The sequence below is a fragment of the Vanessa cardui genome, chromosome 10, assembly GCF_905220365.1.
Source record: "Vanessa cardui chromosome 10, ilVanCard2.1, whole genome shotgun sequence".
Classification (NCBI taxonomy): domain Eukaryota; kingdom Metazoa; phylum Arthropoda; class Insecta; order Lepidoptera; family Nymphalidae; genus Vanessa; species Vanessa cardui.
Window position 1 is genome coordinate 2,324,200 of NC_061132.1, and position 16,170 is coordinate 2,340,369.

Genomic DNA, 16,170 nt, shown 5'->3' on the forward strand with positions numbered 1-16,170 from the left:
GTGCTTGAAATTCAGCGAAGATCTCTTAATGTAGTATGAAAACTGAATGTAATTAATGAGTCCGTGGATTTTGCTAATTTGTAGTAAAAAAAGATTAGACGTTTGATGTTTATACGAGGGAATACAAAGTGTTGTTTTTGCGCATACACTTGTTTTGTTGCATAATATATCCTGCGTAGCTGATCTTCTTCATCATTGGCCATCGTGTCCCAAATCAGTTCTGACGTCATCATCATCATGTAAAAAGAGTAATACCTAATCAAAAATGCACAAAGGCCTTTCACCAAGATGCTTTTACAGTTCCGTTCTTTTGTTGGGGAACTAGCATCGGGGTACGCATCATTTTCATGATTACCCCTCCTTAAAACAAGGTGTATGAGACTGGGATGTCTCACCGATCCAAGACTTGAATACCATCGACGAAAGGTCCGGTTCTTTTGGACCCCTGCACACAGGAATAAGACTCGCCTGAAAATTCTCCTTTATTTTAATTAAAAGTAAAAATAATATGCAAATATCAGGTCGTGACGATGTAGAATTTATCTACAATAACATCAATAATATCAGCCTCTAAATTTCCCACTGCTGGGCTAAGGCCTCCTCTCCGTTTAAGGAGAAAGTTTGGAAAGTATTCCACCGCCGAGCACGAAATGAATTCTGAACACAAATTAAGCACATGCACATAGTCAGTTGTGCTTGTCTGGGTTTGAATCCGCAATCATAACCACTGGGCCATTTTCATGTATATAGTACAAATTCTTTAAAGGACTAGTAACGTCTTTAGTATACTTGCGTTCATACATAAAGAAACACGCGCTTTGCTTTATAAATTCTCACAGTTGTGCCGCTGTGAAGCAAATTTAAATCTAAGCCACCTAGGATTAAGTTCAATTTTCATTGCTTATTGTTTTTAAACGACAAATTTTATTAATACAAGCCTAATTACGTGTCATATAAACGATTATTTTTATTAAAATTAATATAAATAAGTGTGAATTTTAAAGTTCGATTGAAGAGGTTTTAACAAGGTAAGTATATTTTTTTTAATTACATTGTAATACAATTTTGTTTTTTCATTTTAAATAATTCTTATTTAAACAAACCAACAGTTATAACTGAAAAATGAAAAAGTAATATTACTGTATAAATAACTAAAACACATGAAAAATAAATTTATATACACACATTATGATTTAATAAACATATATATACATAGTTATAGATATATAATTTCGTTGTTCTTATTAATATAAATGACCAACAGCAGAGCTAAATAATTGTGGAGAAGGTTTTTAGTTTATTCCACCACGCTAAACCTTGAGAGAAAGCCTTAGCCCAGCAGAGGGCAAATTTACAGGATGTCACTGTATTGTACACAATATATACCTATATTTATATATACATATAAACATTTATTTATTTATTTTCTAATCGCAACGCCACCAATCAGTACAATCTAAACCACCTATAGACTTAAATATACACAATATTCAACCCTATAAAAGTTCATTTATATACATAGGTACAGACGATTTATATATATAAAGTAAGTAAAGTAAATTAATAGCCTGTAAATTTCCCACTGTTGGGTTAAGGCCTCCTCTCCCATTTTGGAACATATTCTACCACGCAGTTCCAATACGGTGGAATGCATAATGTGTCTAATTTCATCGAAATTCTGCCAAATTTCGATGAAATTAGACACATGAAGGTTTCCTCACGATGTTTTCCTTCACCGTCGAGCACGAGATGAATTATAAATACAATTAAGCACATATATGTAGTGGTGCTTGCCTGGGTTTGAAACGAAGTCATCAGTTAAGATGCACGAGTTCTTACCACTGGGCCATCTGAGCTCTATATATTATTTATACATAATTTGTATATAATATGTTAGTCGACTCGTGACCACAGAATACGCGGATCTGTCAAAACGTCAATCTGAAACATCATGACCGCAGTTTTAATCCGTCGTATGTTATAAGAAGATATTATGTTATACTAAATTGTGATTTTTTTTAAAAAATGTTAGTAGCAATTCCCCTTTTTTTTAAAGAATTATTCATAATTTTCTTTACCCCTCCATTTAGGTTTAAAACTTGCATTACAATTGGGGACAATATCCAGGATCGATCCTGTAACTTTTTACATCCATTGCTATGATTGATATTTGTATTATAAATAATAGTTTTATCTTAGTATTTGCCTAAAGTTCATTAGTAAAAGTAAGTTTTCAATTTTATTTGGTCAATTTTAACCTTATTCTAGATAGCCAGTATTATAGGCACAGATTTCAGTCTGTCATGGTATATACTTTGTCCGAAAATCCACAAAAGCGCGATTTTAAGACATTTTCTTCCTCGTACAATAACTTTGTGGAACTAGCTTTTGCCGTCGGTTTTTCCGAACCGATACGACTTGAGAGCCATCAAGAATAGAGCGTACTTCTTTCTTAAAGGCCGGCAACACACCTGTAAGCCTCCCGGTGTTGCAGATGTCCATGGGCGGTGGTAATCCATCAGGTGAGCCTCGTGCTCGTTTGTCCCTATAATATTAAAAAACACCTATGGTCTTGTCTTTACAACAACTACAACAACAATAACAGCCTGTAAATTCAATAAAGTTTTGGAACATATTCCACCACGCTATTCCATTGCGGGTTGGTGGAATACACATGTGGCAGAATTTCTATGAAATTTGTCACATGCAGGTTTCCTCACGATGTTTTCCTTCACCGCTGAGCACGAGATGAATTATAAAGACAGATTAAGTACGTGAATCAGTGGTGCTTGCCTGGGTTTGAATCCGCAATCATCGGTTAAGATGCACGCGTTCTAACCACTGGGCCATCTCGAACATATAAAGGTTATATAAATAAAATAATCGGTATTTTATCCCAAGACTGCAGCTGATGCATTGAACAAAAACGAAGGTGCATGACCGGTTTTCTAAAATAAAATTACAAAATTTTAGCAAAAAAAAAAATGATAAAGAACCTAATTTGGATTTATTGTTTTTGTTGTTTTAAATTCCAAATTAAATTTGTTTAATTATAAAATACTTTGAGGCATTCATCCTTTAGGTAACTATTTATTTTTAAATTTCCATACTAAATATATTTAACACAAGCTGAAATCCGCTTATGATATATCCTTCATTAAAAATGACAAACTAACATATAAACTTTCATCCCAAATTTCACCCTCTTAAGGGGTGAATTCTTGAAAACGCTTTAACAACTGTGTTTTAAAATAGAATCCTGAAAATCGATTTGAATAATTATAACTTCAGTAATGAGCTACTTATCTATGTATACATACATACCTGTAATAAAATTGGATTGTCTGTTTGTAATATTAAAATAATCGCTTTTAACTAAATATATATGTATGTATATACGCGGTACATATAGCAAACTGCAAAACCAATTTTTTTACAATTTATTGTCTGTCTGGCTGTTTGCTTGTTTCGGCTTATATCTGGAACGCCTGTACCTGATCTAATAAGGAGTAATTTACGACGTCGCGGGCAAAGCTAGTTAGATCAAAACAAATCATCGAGATTTTCTGTCATGAAACTTTAAATATGTTTTACCTGTAATTTCGTTGGTGTTCTGTCTGACCTCGCTCTGGTTGTACCGTAATAGTAATGGCGGATACCCTAATAGTATTTAAACGAATAAGTTTATTTAATATTTTAAATGTGCAGTACGTATAATTATAACTCTTAATTTACAAATGCAACGAAATCTTTTGTCTTTTTTTTTCTTTGTATATGCATGCATATTTAATATAAAATTAGCAGATAAAATATAACACAATCTTCCAATTATTAATTCAATGTATTTTTTTGCTAGATCAAATGTAATCGTTATCAGTACATAGTATGAAACAAAGTCGCTTATCGCTGTCTGTACCTATGCATGTTTATATCTTTAAAACTATGTAACGGATTTTGATGAGGTTTTTTTAAATAGATAGAGTGATAATACGTGGACAATTTAGTAAATAAAACACTGATCATTTTAGAGGTTTTTGCTGTGATGGTATAGCATTGCACCAGTGCAAAGCCGAGTGGGTCGTTTAGTGATATATAAAATCATCTTTTTTTAAATAGGTTAATAACTTCATGACGTCACAAAATCAAAAGATTCTCTAATCAAGTAGGTTTCGTGTACCATCATGTTACAGTAATATTAATGTTAACAGCTGGTAAAGCTGTGGGACAAGCTGAAGCAAAAAAAGCGATTCAAATATTCGTCAATTTACGTATGTCAAATTACTTTTTTGGCCCATAGACTGTCAAAACAGTACTAATTACTTGGAATAATTGTGCGAAAAGCTTCATTAAACCTTATTGCCTCTACTGGTGCCATATATACTTGTTCTTTTTCTGCCCAGAGAAATTGCGATCAAACAGGGGAATCCTGCTAGCATTCGTGCCACCATTCCACAGGTCAAGATTTATAAAACTATTATTACATATGTGTCAACAATAATTTTGTTAAATTAAATGGACAAAGTCAAGGGCACAGCTGGTTGCAAATAAATTCACTTACAATTTCCGTAAACTGTAGTCAACAGGTAGCTTCTTATAGTGCAGCTAAGACACGCTGTAAGATACAACTCTTAGTTCAAAATTAAATCACATAATTTGTTTTTATCGTATTATACGAGTATTAATAGTATGTTTTTCTTTTGATAGTAAATTCAATTTCGATCGGTTCAGTGTTCAAAATGATTTTCATATGATATTGAAGCTTATATTAATAATTATATTATTTCAAATTATTCTAAGCTATTTGACGTACGCGGATTCGCTCGCGTTTAAGCGATTGATCGTCTGGTAATTTAAGTTTATTTCATTACAAATTTCATCAAATTCGGATAAGTGATTTCGTCGACATACATAAAGACAGATAGAGTTACTTAACCCATTTATAATTTTAGTATAGATACTCAAAGTCAAAATATTTTACACATATATAATTGTAAGTAACTAACATGACTGTATTTTTAAATGTTAAAAAGAATAAATTTTGAGTTTTTGCCGGTTATTCTCGGTAGAACTTTCCGAACCGGTGGTAGCTTCACTTAACATTTATTTTAAAATGACGATTCAACAGTGCTTGTAAAGGCCTACTTGACTAAAGTATATTTTGATTTTGATCATCAACTAGGCGAGCTGAAAAGCGATCAACCAGTGTGAGAAGCGCCTTAATTAAAATCAAGTGGTCACAACTACATAACTGTTAGTATAATTGGACATTTCCGCAGACAATGGGTTATTAAATATTAATTTACCTATCGACTCACTTACCTTGACTCAAATAGATGAAAAGGTAAAACGTTTTTTCAAACTTCTCGAAGCATTTGATTACTTACATATATAATTCTATGAATACACTTTAAAATATGTTTAAAGTAATATCATATTGATAAATAATAATCGTTGTATAAGGGATACTTAAAGTAAGTAAAGTGAAGTAACAGTCTGTAAGTTTCCCACTGCTGGGATAAGGCCTCCTCTTCCATTAAGGAGAGGGTTTTGGAACATATTCCACCACGCTGTTCCAATGCGGGTTGGTGGAATGCACATGTGCCAGAATTTCGATGAAATTAGACACATGTAGGTTTCCTCACATTGTTTTCCTTCACCGCCGAGCACGAGATGAACACAAATTAAGCACATATATATGGTGGTGCTTGCCTGGCTTTGAACTCGCAATCGTCGGTTAAGATGCACGCGTTCTAACCACTGGGCCATCTCAGCTCATACTTATCGGATACTTATCGGATCTTTTATTAAATTAATTTTGATGTGATTTTATTAATAGATAGAGCGATTCGAGAGGAAGGTTTTTGTATATAATACGTGGACAATATAGTAAAGACACCAGTGTGTCTTAGATAGTTAGTAGATAGTTTTAGAAATTTCTACTGTGATGTCATATTCTTGCATCCGTGCGAAGACGGGGCGGGTCGCTAGTTATTCATATAAGCAAGGGTCATAACATCTCAGATCCTCAGATCAGATGTTTGGTCACGCATTGGCGGTGTAAAGATTTTTTTTACGGACCCAATGTTCATAGGCAAAGCTCTTACTTTAACCTGACTTCATCAACAAAAAAAAAATCTGCTTAAATAATTTTATTAAAAATATATTACAATTTAAATAAATAAATAATATATAATAGGTATAAATTTAAGTTTAAAAAACAAAGAAGCAATTAAGATGAGAAAATAATAATTATTATTAATGAAACAAGACGTGTTTATAAAAAAATATCATTCAGTTTATTTTTGAGTATTTTAATGGTGTTGCCATCGTTTGTCAAGTTTACAGCTGTAGTCAATTAGCGAAGTTTTCTTGTCATAAATTCCTTCGTATACTAGTAAGTTAAACCTTTTATTTATCACTTATAATATGAATGAAAGACTGAAATAGAAAAACGTGTAATATGTATACTTTAATTTTATATATTTTTAGTGTTGATACCCAGTGTTTGATTTGAAATATTACTTTTTAAGTTTTTTTGGGTTCTTTGTAAGTATATATTATGCGTAAATCTGGTGGTAAAATTATGGTGTCATTTTTATGAGCTGCGGATAGATGTGCAGAAAATTAAAGTGGACTCCTGTTTGTAATTTACTAAATTCTTACAATTTAAGAAATAATTAATTTTCGAGGGCTGAATAAAATTACTGGCCGGTTAGAGAGCATAAAATAAAATAAAATTAAATTAAAAGTTTAAATAAGGGTTCATAATGTAGATAAGTGACTTGCGGTTTACGATGAAATGAAATCAAAATAAAACTTTTTCATAGCGCATACTTTCGTGGGAGACTCTCTGAATATGATATATAAATTGTCGACTATACGTAAAGGTTTATTTTTGTTCATACGTAGACTATTTTAGTTTGTCTTGCGCTGCACATGTTATTTTTTATTTTGTAACTATTCTCTTTAATTTATACATTAGGTCATGATTGCAATGAAAACTCGCTGTCATTATTGAGAATTATATATCCATGAAGTAACGTTTACATATCTGACCTGAACGAAACTAATATTTAACGACAGTTTATACTAATACATAAGTAATCGTTTTTTTCATTATCTGTTGTTTGCATATTTTAATCCATATGTTATATATAAAAGCTGAATACAACATATTGATTAATCAGGAGATTTCAGAAACTATATCATCTACAAACTTGATTCGCAAATAGGTTAAGAACGGATTTTATGAAACTTAAACCCTAAGGGAGTAAAACGGGAAGTTTGATTTTTTATTTATTTCGCTCTGTCAGGTAATAAGGTGCAGTTAGTAGTGTTATATATGAATGTATATGCTATCTATACAAACATTTACCAGGTTTCAGGTTTTTAGGTTCGGTATTTTATAATAGTTAGCGTTACTTACTGATGTGACCTATGTCAGTTAAAATTGAGTGGTGAGTAATAATTGGTCCAATTTTTGGATATATAATTTAAACACATATACATATATGTGTTACTATGTGGTAAACTTTAAAATTGTTCAAGCAAAGATTGTTGATAATCGTTTAAGATTATTCATTATTGTTAATATTACTTCAGCATTGCTTCTTAAGTATGCACTGTTATTGTGTATATAAATATTGGCATATAGATCTGACTAAGTCCTGCGAATAATATTGATATAAATGGAACATAAGTACGGTTATTACAAACACTTCAACATCAGACAACTTAATAAGTGCTACGGGTTTAGAAAATGTGTTTTTTTTATGGTACCTACTTGTATATTTAAGTAATAGTCATTTATAAAAAAAACGTAATATAGAATAGTGATATCATTAAACAATTAAATAGATTATTACAGCCAGGAATTATAACAAAGAAGGGACTGTGAATCTTGAGGATTACAAGTTCTCCTGGGAAATATGGGCAAGTATGTTTGCTGTTGAAATAGACTGACACTCTTTTGGGGGAAAATGTATCTGGTTTTATGACAAGAAAATAACCACAGATTTTCCTTCGTCGGTTTTTCTTACGTCAGATTTATTTTTAATGAATAGGTTGGCGGACGAGGTTATGGCCACCTGATGGTAAGTGGTCACCATCATCCATAGACGATGACGCTATAAGAAATATTAACTATTCCTTACATCGTCAATGCGCCACAAACCTTGGGAACTAAGATGCTATGTCCCTTGTAGTTACACTGGCGCACTCACCCTTCAAACCGGAACACAACAATGCGTACTGTTGTTTAGCGGTAGAATATCTGATGAGTGGGTGGTACCTACCCAGGCGGGCTTGCGAAAAGCTCTACCACCAAGTAAATTATTTTCTTTTCAGTACCGATGGTAGGAAATTTGACAATCAATAAGGAGCTCTTGCCTATGATTGTTTCTATGATTAATACGGGAATCATATCGAATGATTTTAATTGTCATATGCTAAATATTTGCCACTACATTATAATTCACTTCACAATCGAACCTTGACCAAGTTACGTTTAAACATACGTAGCAACAAAGTAATTAAACAAAGTGTTTAATTAAATTTTATACATTCTTGCAATACATACATATTTCGTCAAGGTATTATCAAACTGATGTAACTTGTGAAAAGCATTAACAAGTTAACTTAGCAGGGCAGGTGTTACAAGTGGTTAAAAACTATATATATATATATATATATATATATATATATATCTCTTAAGATGGATAGAATTAGCTGAGATAGTCCGGTTAGAACAATCACTATTGTATAATAGTCTATAACTATAAGAAATATGCTTGTGTTGGATGAAAATCTGCCAAATGTTAAATTAATGAGACAAACAAAAGCTTAATATAAGAGGACAGTGAATTTCTTGAAAGTTTGTATTCTACATAGCAGTTATGCGACGAGTTGGTACACATGAGGCAGATTTTCATCCGTCACTTACTTTGTCCAATAATTGACCGCATGAATATTCAGTGGTTAACAAACGGAACAGTAAAAAAAATAATACAACAATAGGCAATTTATTATATTTATTTCTTGTTATAATTTTCAGTATAATATATTAAACTACGCTAATTGACACATTTAAGCCATTATAATTAAAAAAAAGAACATTTAATATAGTTGTGGTATTCTAATTAAATTATTATTATGTGATTAAAACGATTAATTAATTAGTCGGGTGACGACAATGAGAATTTCAAGGTCAAATTTCAAGGATTCTGATAAAACAATGATCAAGATTATCTCTGCCCGCTTGAGTATATAGCTATGAATATGTCTTGATATTTCACCTGCAAATAGTAAGGAGCCAGTTCATCTCTGTAGTTTATGACTGGTGACGCGTTAAAGATGTAGTTAAGGGATAATATTTCTACCAGGGCCATGGTCTATGTTCGGTGGTGATCACATAGCATCAGGTGGTCGCTAGTTCTTCTGCCAACATATATAACATACCATAAAAAAAAGAAAAAAAAATCTTTACGTCGTTGAATGATATTGTGTCTACTACGTGTGTATAATTAATCTATGAGTTAATATTTACGTGTCTTATTGCAATCTAGCACGTGTTCATACCGAAACATTTTGGAGCAGCGCTGTGAAATAAACTTAAACTTAAATTTATTACATAGTAAAAGCCTTAGACCAGCAATGGGAAATTTACAGGCAGTTAAAATTGGATTGCGTTAAGAAATAATACAATGCGTGCATACTATTGTAAAACTTGATAACTAGCATAAACTTTATATATTTATATGTATTTATTTATTTAGTAATCTAACAGCTTACGTAATATTATAAAACACTAGCGACACGCCCCGGCTTCGCACGGGTACTTCATATGTATCGTTATATTATAACAAAATAACATAAATTCATTATAAATTGTAGCTTATGTATTGTTCTGATTAGTTTTTTTTTGTGAAAGTACAAGTAACAAACATACACACATCCATCCTCACAAAACTTTCGCATTTAAAATATTTGTAGGATAGGATATAAGTGTAGCTAATCATGAGAATTACGTCACTGAATTCCACTAGCTATGTATTCAAATTCACAGATAATGTCGGGCGTTATTCAGCCGTTCCCAGTGGAGAAGGAGTATGAGAAGAATCCTGACATATCTCGAGAGGACATCAAGAAGCTGCGAGAATGGCTGAAGACGCAACCTCATTTGCCAGGGGAATATATATCAGGTAATAAGAAAGTATTCTTATAATTGTAATTATTTCGATTTTAGGGACAACTTTTTACATGTTTATTATATTATTCAATTAAAAAACCGAATACACAAACTGTGACTTAGATAATATTTTACAACTTTATAAGAAATGAAGCAAAATAAACCGTACATTTAAATAAAAAATCTCGCTGCCGATTTTTAAAATAAAAAAAAAACAGTCGAAATATGTAATAATAAGAAACATTTTTTAATTCTAAATGCGTACTGTAGGATAATTCGTTTCTATACTTTAAATTACATTAGTAATTATTTATTAATAGTTGCACTTATTCCATTGATTTAAATTCTCCAATGAAATACTTTTTAAAAGCCCTCTAAAAGTAACTTACTTTTTTTTCTTTTAAATAATATAATATATTAAGTTATGTTTATGATTAATAATATAAATATTTTATCTTACTCTACAAAAAACTTAACATTAAATTAACATTGATGTTATACCTTTAAGGGTCATTTTGATAAGATTTAGTTAAAGACTGATTTCGTTTGGAAAAAAAGGCAATTCATAATTTAATTGGTGCTTTATTTTAATTGATTTAATATTCATTTTTTACAGCGAGTCAAACAATTCGGAATGAGTTTAAATAATTAGCGGTCAATGTGCTTAATATTTTTTCTGAATGCATTGTTATTGCTTTTGTCCTTGTTGTCTACCGTCGGGTTAAGAAAAGGTTCGTCACCTTAAGATATATTTTCGTGTGCTCAGTATGAGCGATAATCTGCTTTACCGATCGAGAATGACATATTGCGTCGCGATGATTTTATGTTTAGTTTCAAAAGGTACTAAGAGTTTAAGACTTGATAAAGAAATGAATTGGAAAACTGACTTTGATTTTCTTACTCTGATTGTATTGATATCCGAAAATATATTGCAAAATAAATCAAACTCATATTTGGGCTTTTAAATTAAACGATGAAGATACAAAATAAAGCGATACTGATTATTTTTCTTTCGGCATATCAGCAACATACAGTTAATACTAAAATTTACCGGCTAAAAGTAAAGTGTTTGTGTAACTGGAGTGTAACTACAGGCACAAGGGACATAACCTCTTAGTTCCCAAGGTTGGTGCCACATTGGCAATGTAAGGAATAGTTAATATTTCTTACAGCTTCATTGTCTATGGGTAATGGTGACCACTTGCGATCAAGTGGCCCATATACTCGTCAGCCAACCTATACCAAAGAAAAAAAAGTAAATATAAGAATTCGTTTTTAGGTCTTAATAAAAGTCATCAAATCTAAGAGATTTCATCTATTCGACTGACAAAATTCAATATGTTTTTTAGATTTGGATCTTATTCTAACATTCTTCTGCTGTGAAAGAAGTGCTGAGGTATCGAAGCAAGTTCTTGACCTTCACTACACGCTCCGGACTCTCTTTACATCACTGTTCAAGGATCGAGAAGTGAACAAAACAGTCATCAAGACAGCGGAAATGACGTGAGCGATGTTAAATCAATTATAATAATATAAGACATGACTAGTTATGTCTTCAGAGACACAAAGAAAATATGAAATAAGTTTATAAATGATTAATTAAAAAGTACAGACAGAAATACTAGTTACCAAACCCACTATATGACATAGTGGGTTTAGTAACTAGTATTTATAAAGATACAGAGACAGTTTATAAAGATATTTATTATTAGATTTCCTTTGCTTATGATTTTATATATTAATAGTTACAATTTAATCATTTATTAACATCAGAATTAATAACATTAAATGCTTAAATATATACAAATATGAACTAAAACTAGTTCCTGTATAAATCTTGACCGCGTGGAACGGTGGCAAGAATGCTAGCAGCATTTCCCCGTTGAATCGCAATTCCGATACTCTGGGTAAAAAACGAACCAGCCCTCCTGTCATCAATGGAGGCAATGAGGCGAGATGTCTTTATGAGATATATTGTTTTAACTTTCCTTCTTTTTATTGTATAATAATATACATTTTGTTTATACTTATTTGAATTTTTGGTTACATTGAATGAAATATTTTCAGCTCTTAGGCAAAAGTTTGAACGACTTTAATAATATTCGAAAATATTGGTTTGGAAGGTACCCCGATATAATTTTGTTTCAGCCTGTTGGCACCTCTACCGATGCCGACAGTTAACGGCTACAGAGCAGTATACTGCCGGCTGTTGGATGGTGATCCCAAACGTTTCGTAATTGCAGACATTGTTCGTGTTTTCATGATGATATTCGATCTCTGGCAGTACGAAGAAGGATCTTGGCCAGGGTATTGTACAATGTTTAAAAAATTGAATCGAATGAATTATTTAAAAAGAATATCGTCATAACTTTTTTGCTTTTAGGTTCGTCCTCATGATAGATATGGATTTGACAACTATGGGACACATATCTAGACTAGACATAATGACAGTGCGACAGATTCTTTATTTCCTTCAAGTAAGTAACTTTAAGATAATTCAACACTTCCATTCTAAGCACTTTTCTGTTCCGATTTGGAGTATAAATGAGCCAGTAAACCTGCGGGCACATGGAACTTCACATCTTAGTTCCCAAGGCCCACTGGCATTGGCGACTTTAATGCATACATTAACTTCCAGAAAGGATATAGATACATATATAAATATATTTAACTTAGTTTCTTGAATTTTCCTAACTAGTGATAGCTTCACTTATATACTTTTGCACAGTGACGATTCAATAGTGCTTGTAAAATTAATTCAAGTATATTGATTTTGATTTGATTTTTACTGTTACTAGATTCTCTGTCCAAATAACCGATAAAATTGTTAGACAATAAGAATGAATCAAATGCCATACACAAGACAGAGAAAGGGTTGATCTTTCTAACCATTCCATACCATCAAGTAGCTAGTAGTATTTACTATCCTGCCTACCTATTTGAAAAATAAAATGAAAGCAATTAGTTTAGAATTTATATATGCGGAAAATCAAGCGTATGGCTCGAGTGGTGGTAGGGCTTTATACAAGCCCGACTGGGTAGGTACCACCTATTCATCAGATAATCTACCGCTAAACAACAGTACGCAGTATTGTTGAGTTCTGGTTTGTAGGGTGAGTGAGCTAGTGTAACTACAGGAACAAGGGACATAGCATCTTAATTGCCAAGGTTGGTGGCGCATTGACGATGTAAGGAATAGTAAATATTTCTTAGAGCGTCATTGTCTATGGGTGATAGTGACAACTTACCATCAGACCCATATGCTCGCCGCCAACCTATTCCATAAAAAAGTAGTAGTAAAAATAAAAAACCAATGTTCATTTTATAGAGTTCCTATTGTTGAAATGTACAAGGACAAAAAGTCTAATTACAATTTACTGTTGCAAACGTTGGGTAATTATGTTTAGTATAAATCCATAGCGCGTAAGGTGGAACCTTATAATGACAGTAATTTAAATGATTATTGAGAAAAACTAAGCGAATTGCGTTAATAATAGATAATGATTGAAGTTAAAAAATGTTTTAGGAATGCATGTTGGTAAAATTAAAAGAAGTGCACTTCTTAAATGCTCCAAGCTTTATGGATAAGGTGATGATGCTTTTGAGGCCATTTATGAAGAAAGCCTTGCTAGATATGATCAAAATACACGAGGTCGGGTCAGATACCCTTTACCAGTACGTACCGAAGAAGGCTTTGCCGAAGGAATCTGGAGGGGAGTACAAGGATATGCTAACTTTGCGAGGTAAGTGACATTGTTTCAATTTTATCTTTTTTACAAGAATTCAGGGAAAATTTGAACTGTTGGTTATGTGGTAAACTGTTAACGATTAGTGTGGTTATAAATATGAAAGAATTGTTACAAGTTATCAATTGTTATTAGCTATGGATTATCTGAGAAAAACCAGCCTCACTGTTACCAGTGGAGATGATAAGCTGAGCTATTCTAATTTTAATGAAGGTTTTTGCACTATCACTTCAGAGTCCAAGTTTCAATTGCAAATGGGTCAAGCAATAACAGTCTGTAAATTTCCCGCCTGCTCGGTTAAGGCCTCCTCTCCCTTTGAGAAGAAGCCAGAATTTCTATGGAATAAGCCAGGTGCAGGTTTCCTCACTGTATTTTCCATTAGCACCAAAAACGAAGTAAACAAGGGCTTCCCTTGAAATTATGCAATTGGATTACCAGCTTTTTGGCAGATCGGAGCATCAAGGTCGTTGTCGACGGTGCATGCTCTGACTTAAAATTCGTCAATGCTGGTGTTCCACAAGGCTGCGTTCTATCACCCACTCTGTTTCTTCTGCATATCAATGATTTGTTGCAAATCGGGAACATTCATTGCTATGCAGACGACAGTACCGTTGACACCTTATACACCGGCCGCGCTAATATTTCTCGGGAAAACGTCGAAGAGAACCGGAACAAACTTGTGTCTGAAATCGAGTCTTCATTAAACGAAGTCTCGAATTGGGGCCGGCTAAATCTAGTCCATTTCAACCCCAAAAAGACGCAAGTTTGCGCGTTAACCGCTAAAAAACACCATTTGTCGTATCTCCACGATTTGAGAACATTCCGATAGCCGCTACAGGTAGTATCGGAATACTTGGCGTTGATATTTCGAGCCTCGTTGAGTTCCGCGGTCAATTGGAAGGCAAAGCCAAACTGGCTTCAAAAAAGCTGGGCGTGCTCAGCAAGGCGAGACAGTATTTCACGTCGGCCCATCGCCTTAAACTTTTCAAGGCGCAAATTCGGCCTCACATGGAGTACTGCTCTCACCTCTGGGCGGGTGCTCCCCAGTACCAGCTCCTTCCATTTAACCGCATCCAACGTAGAGCGGCTCGAGTTATCGACGATCAAGCTCTTTCCGATCTCCTTGATCCTTTGGCTTTGCGTAGAGATGTCGGATCACTCTGCATCTTCTACCGAATTTTTCACGGGGAATGTTCCGAGGAATTGTTCGGATTAATCCCGGCTGCTGAATTTCACCTTCGGACATCTCGCCAAAATTCTAAGTTTCACCCGCACCACCTTGATGTCCGAAAATCCACAACAGCGCGATTTCTCAGACATTTTCTGCCTCGCACAACCACTTTGTGGAACCAGCTTTCGCCGGCGGTTTTTCCGAACCGATACGACATGGGAACCTTTAAGAAAAGAGCGTACTCCTTTTTGAAAGGCCGGTAACGCACCTGCAAGTCCCCTGGTGTTGCAGGTGTCCATGGGCGGTGGTAGTCACTTTCCATCAGGTGAGCCTCCTGCTCGTTTGCCACCTATGCCATAAAAAAAAAAAAAAAAAAACAAATGAAGCACATGAATAATTAGTGGTACTTCCCTGGGTTTGAGGCCGCAATCATCGGTTAAGATGCACGCGTTCTAACCACTGGGCCATCTCGGCTCTTATATATTAATAACAGTTCATATGTTATTATTTTCCAGATGAAGCAATTCGTCGCTTGACGGCTAACAAGGATTTTATTAAGGACGACAATCGGAGACGCGTCAACGAATCTGTTCGACCGGGTGGCAAAGTTAAGACAGTTGAAGATTTGTTCGGTATACAGGGTAGTTTTAAAAAGTTAGATATAGATTGAAATCTACTGAATCTCTTATTTAAATGTAATTGCACATTTTAGTTATATCATTTATAAGTTAATATTTAGCTCACTAAAGAAGAGTATAAGGCACAAATAGATTTATGTATATTAATTCTGTGAGTAGTCACAGTTAAGCGCGTGGAAGTTGTAAACGTGAATATTTATGATTCAGATTGTAAACGTTGTACAGTTTATGTAAAAAGCTACATTGATAGATATATATTTGTTATAACTTATTTTCCATTCGAAATAAGAAAACGTATTCTACACCAAACTATATAAGCTTTATTTGAAGACGGGTTGAGGCTAGCACATTAAATAAAAAATTGAAATTTATGATTATTGTTTTTTTAAATTCCCTTTGTTAGTGAAGATAGATAAAAAAAAATTTATG

General features: G+C 33.3%; 1 protein-coding gene across 1 annotated transcript; it reads left to right on the forward strand.

The window, feature by feature from the left end:
- Positions 1-796: 796 nt before the first annotated feature.
- On the forward strand, positions 797-16,112 carry LOC124532975 (clavesin-1-like). Its single transcript, XM_047108116.1, has 7 exons — positions 797-1,028; positions 10,064-10,199; positions 11,536-11,689; positions 12,335-12,493; positions 12,570-12,663; positions 13,713-13,929; positions 15,619-16,112. Exons 2-7 carry the CDS (start codon positions 10,067-10,069, stop codon positions 15,771-15,773), a joined length of 912 nt encoding a protein of 303 aa, XP_046964072.1. The 5' UTR covers positions 797-1,028; positions 10,064-10,066; the 3' UTR covers positions 15,774-16,112.
- The last annotated feature ends 58 nt before the right edge of the window (positions 16,113-16,170 follow it).

Excerpts from the sequence above, each read along its gene's own strand:
- LOC124532975 (XM_047108116.1), top strand. The coding sequence starts at position 10,067 with ATGTCGGGCGTTATTCAGCCGTTCCCAGTGGAGAAGGAGTATGAGAAG. Across the intron at positions 11,690-12,334 it reads ATCAAGACAGCGGAAATGAC|CCTGTTGGCACCTCTACCGA; the intron begins GTGAGCGATGTT and ends ATTTTGTTTCAG. Across the intron at positions 12,494-12,569 it reads GAAGAAGGATCTTGGCCAGG|GTTCGTCCTCATGATAGATA; the intron begins GTATTGTACAAT and ends TTTTGCTTTTAG.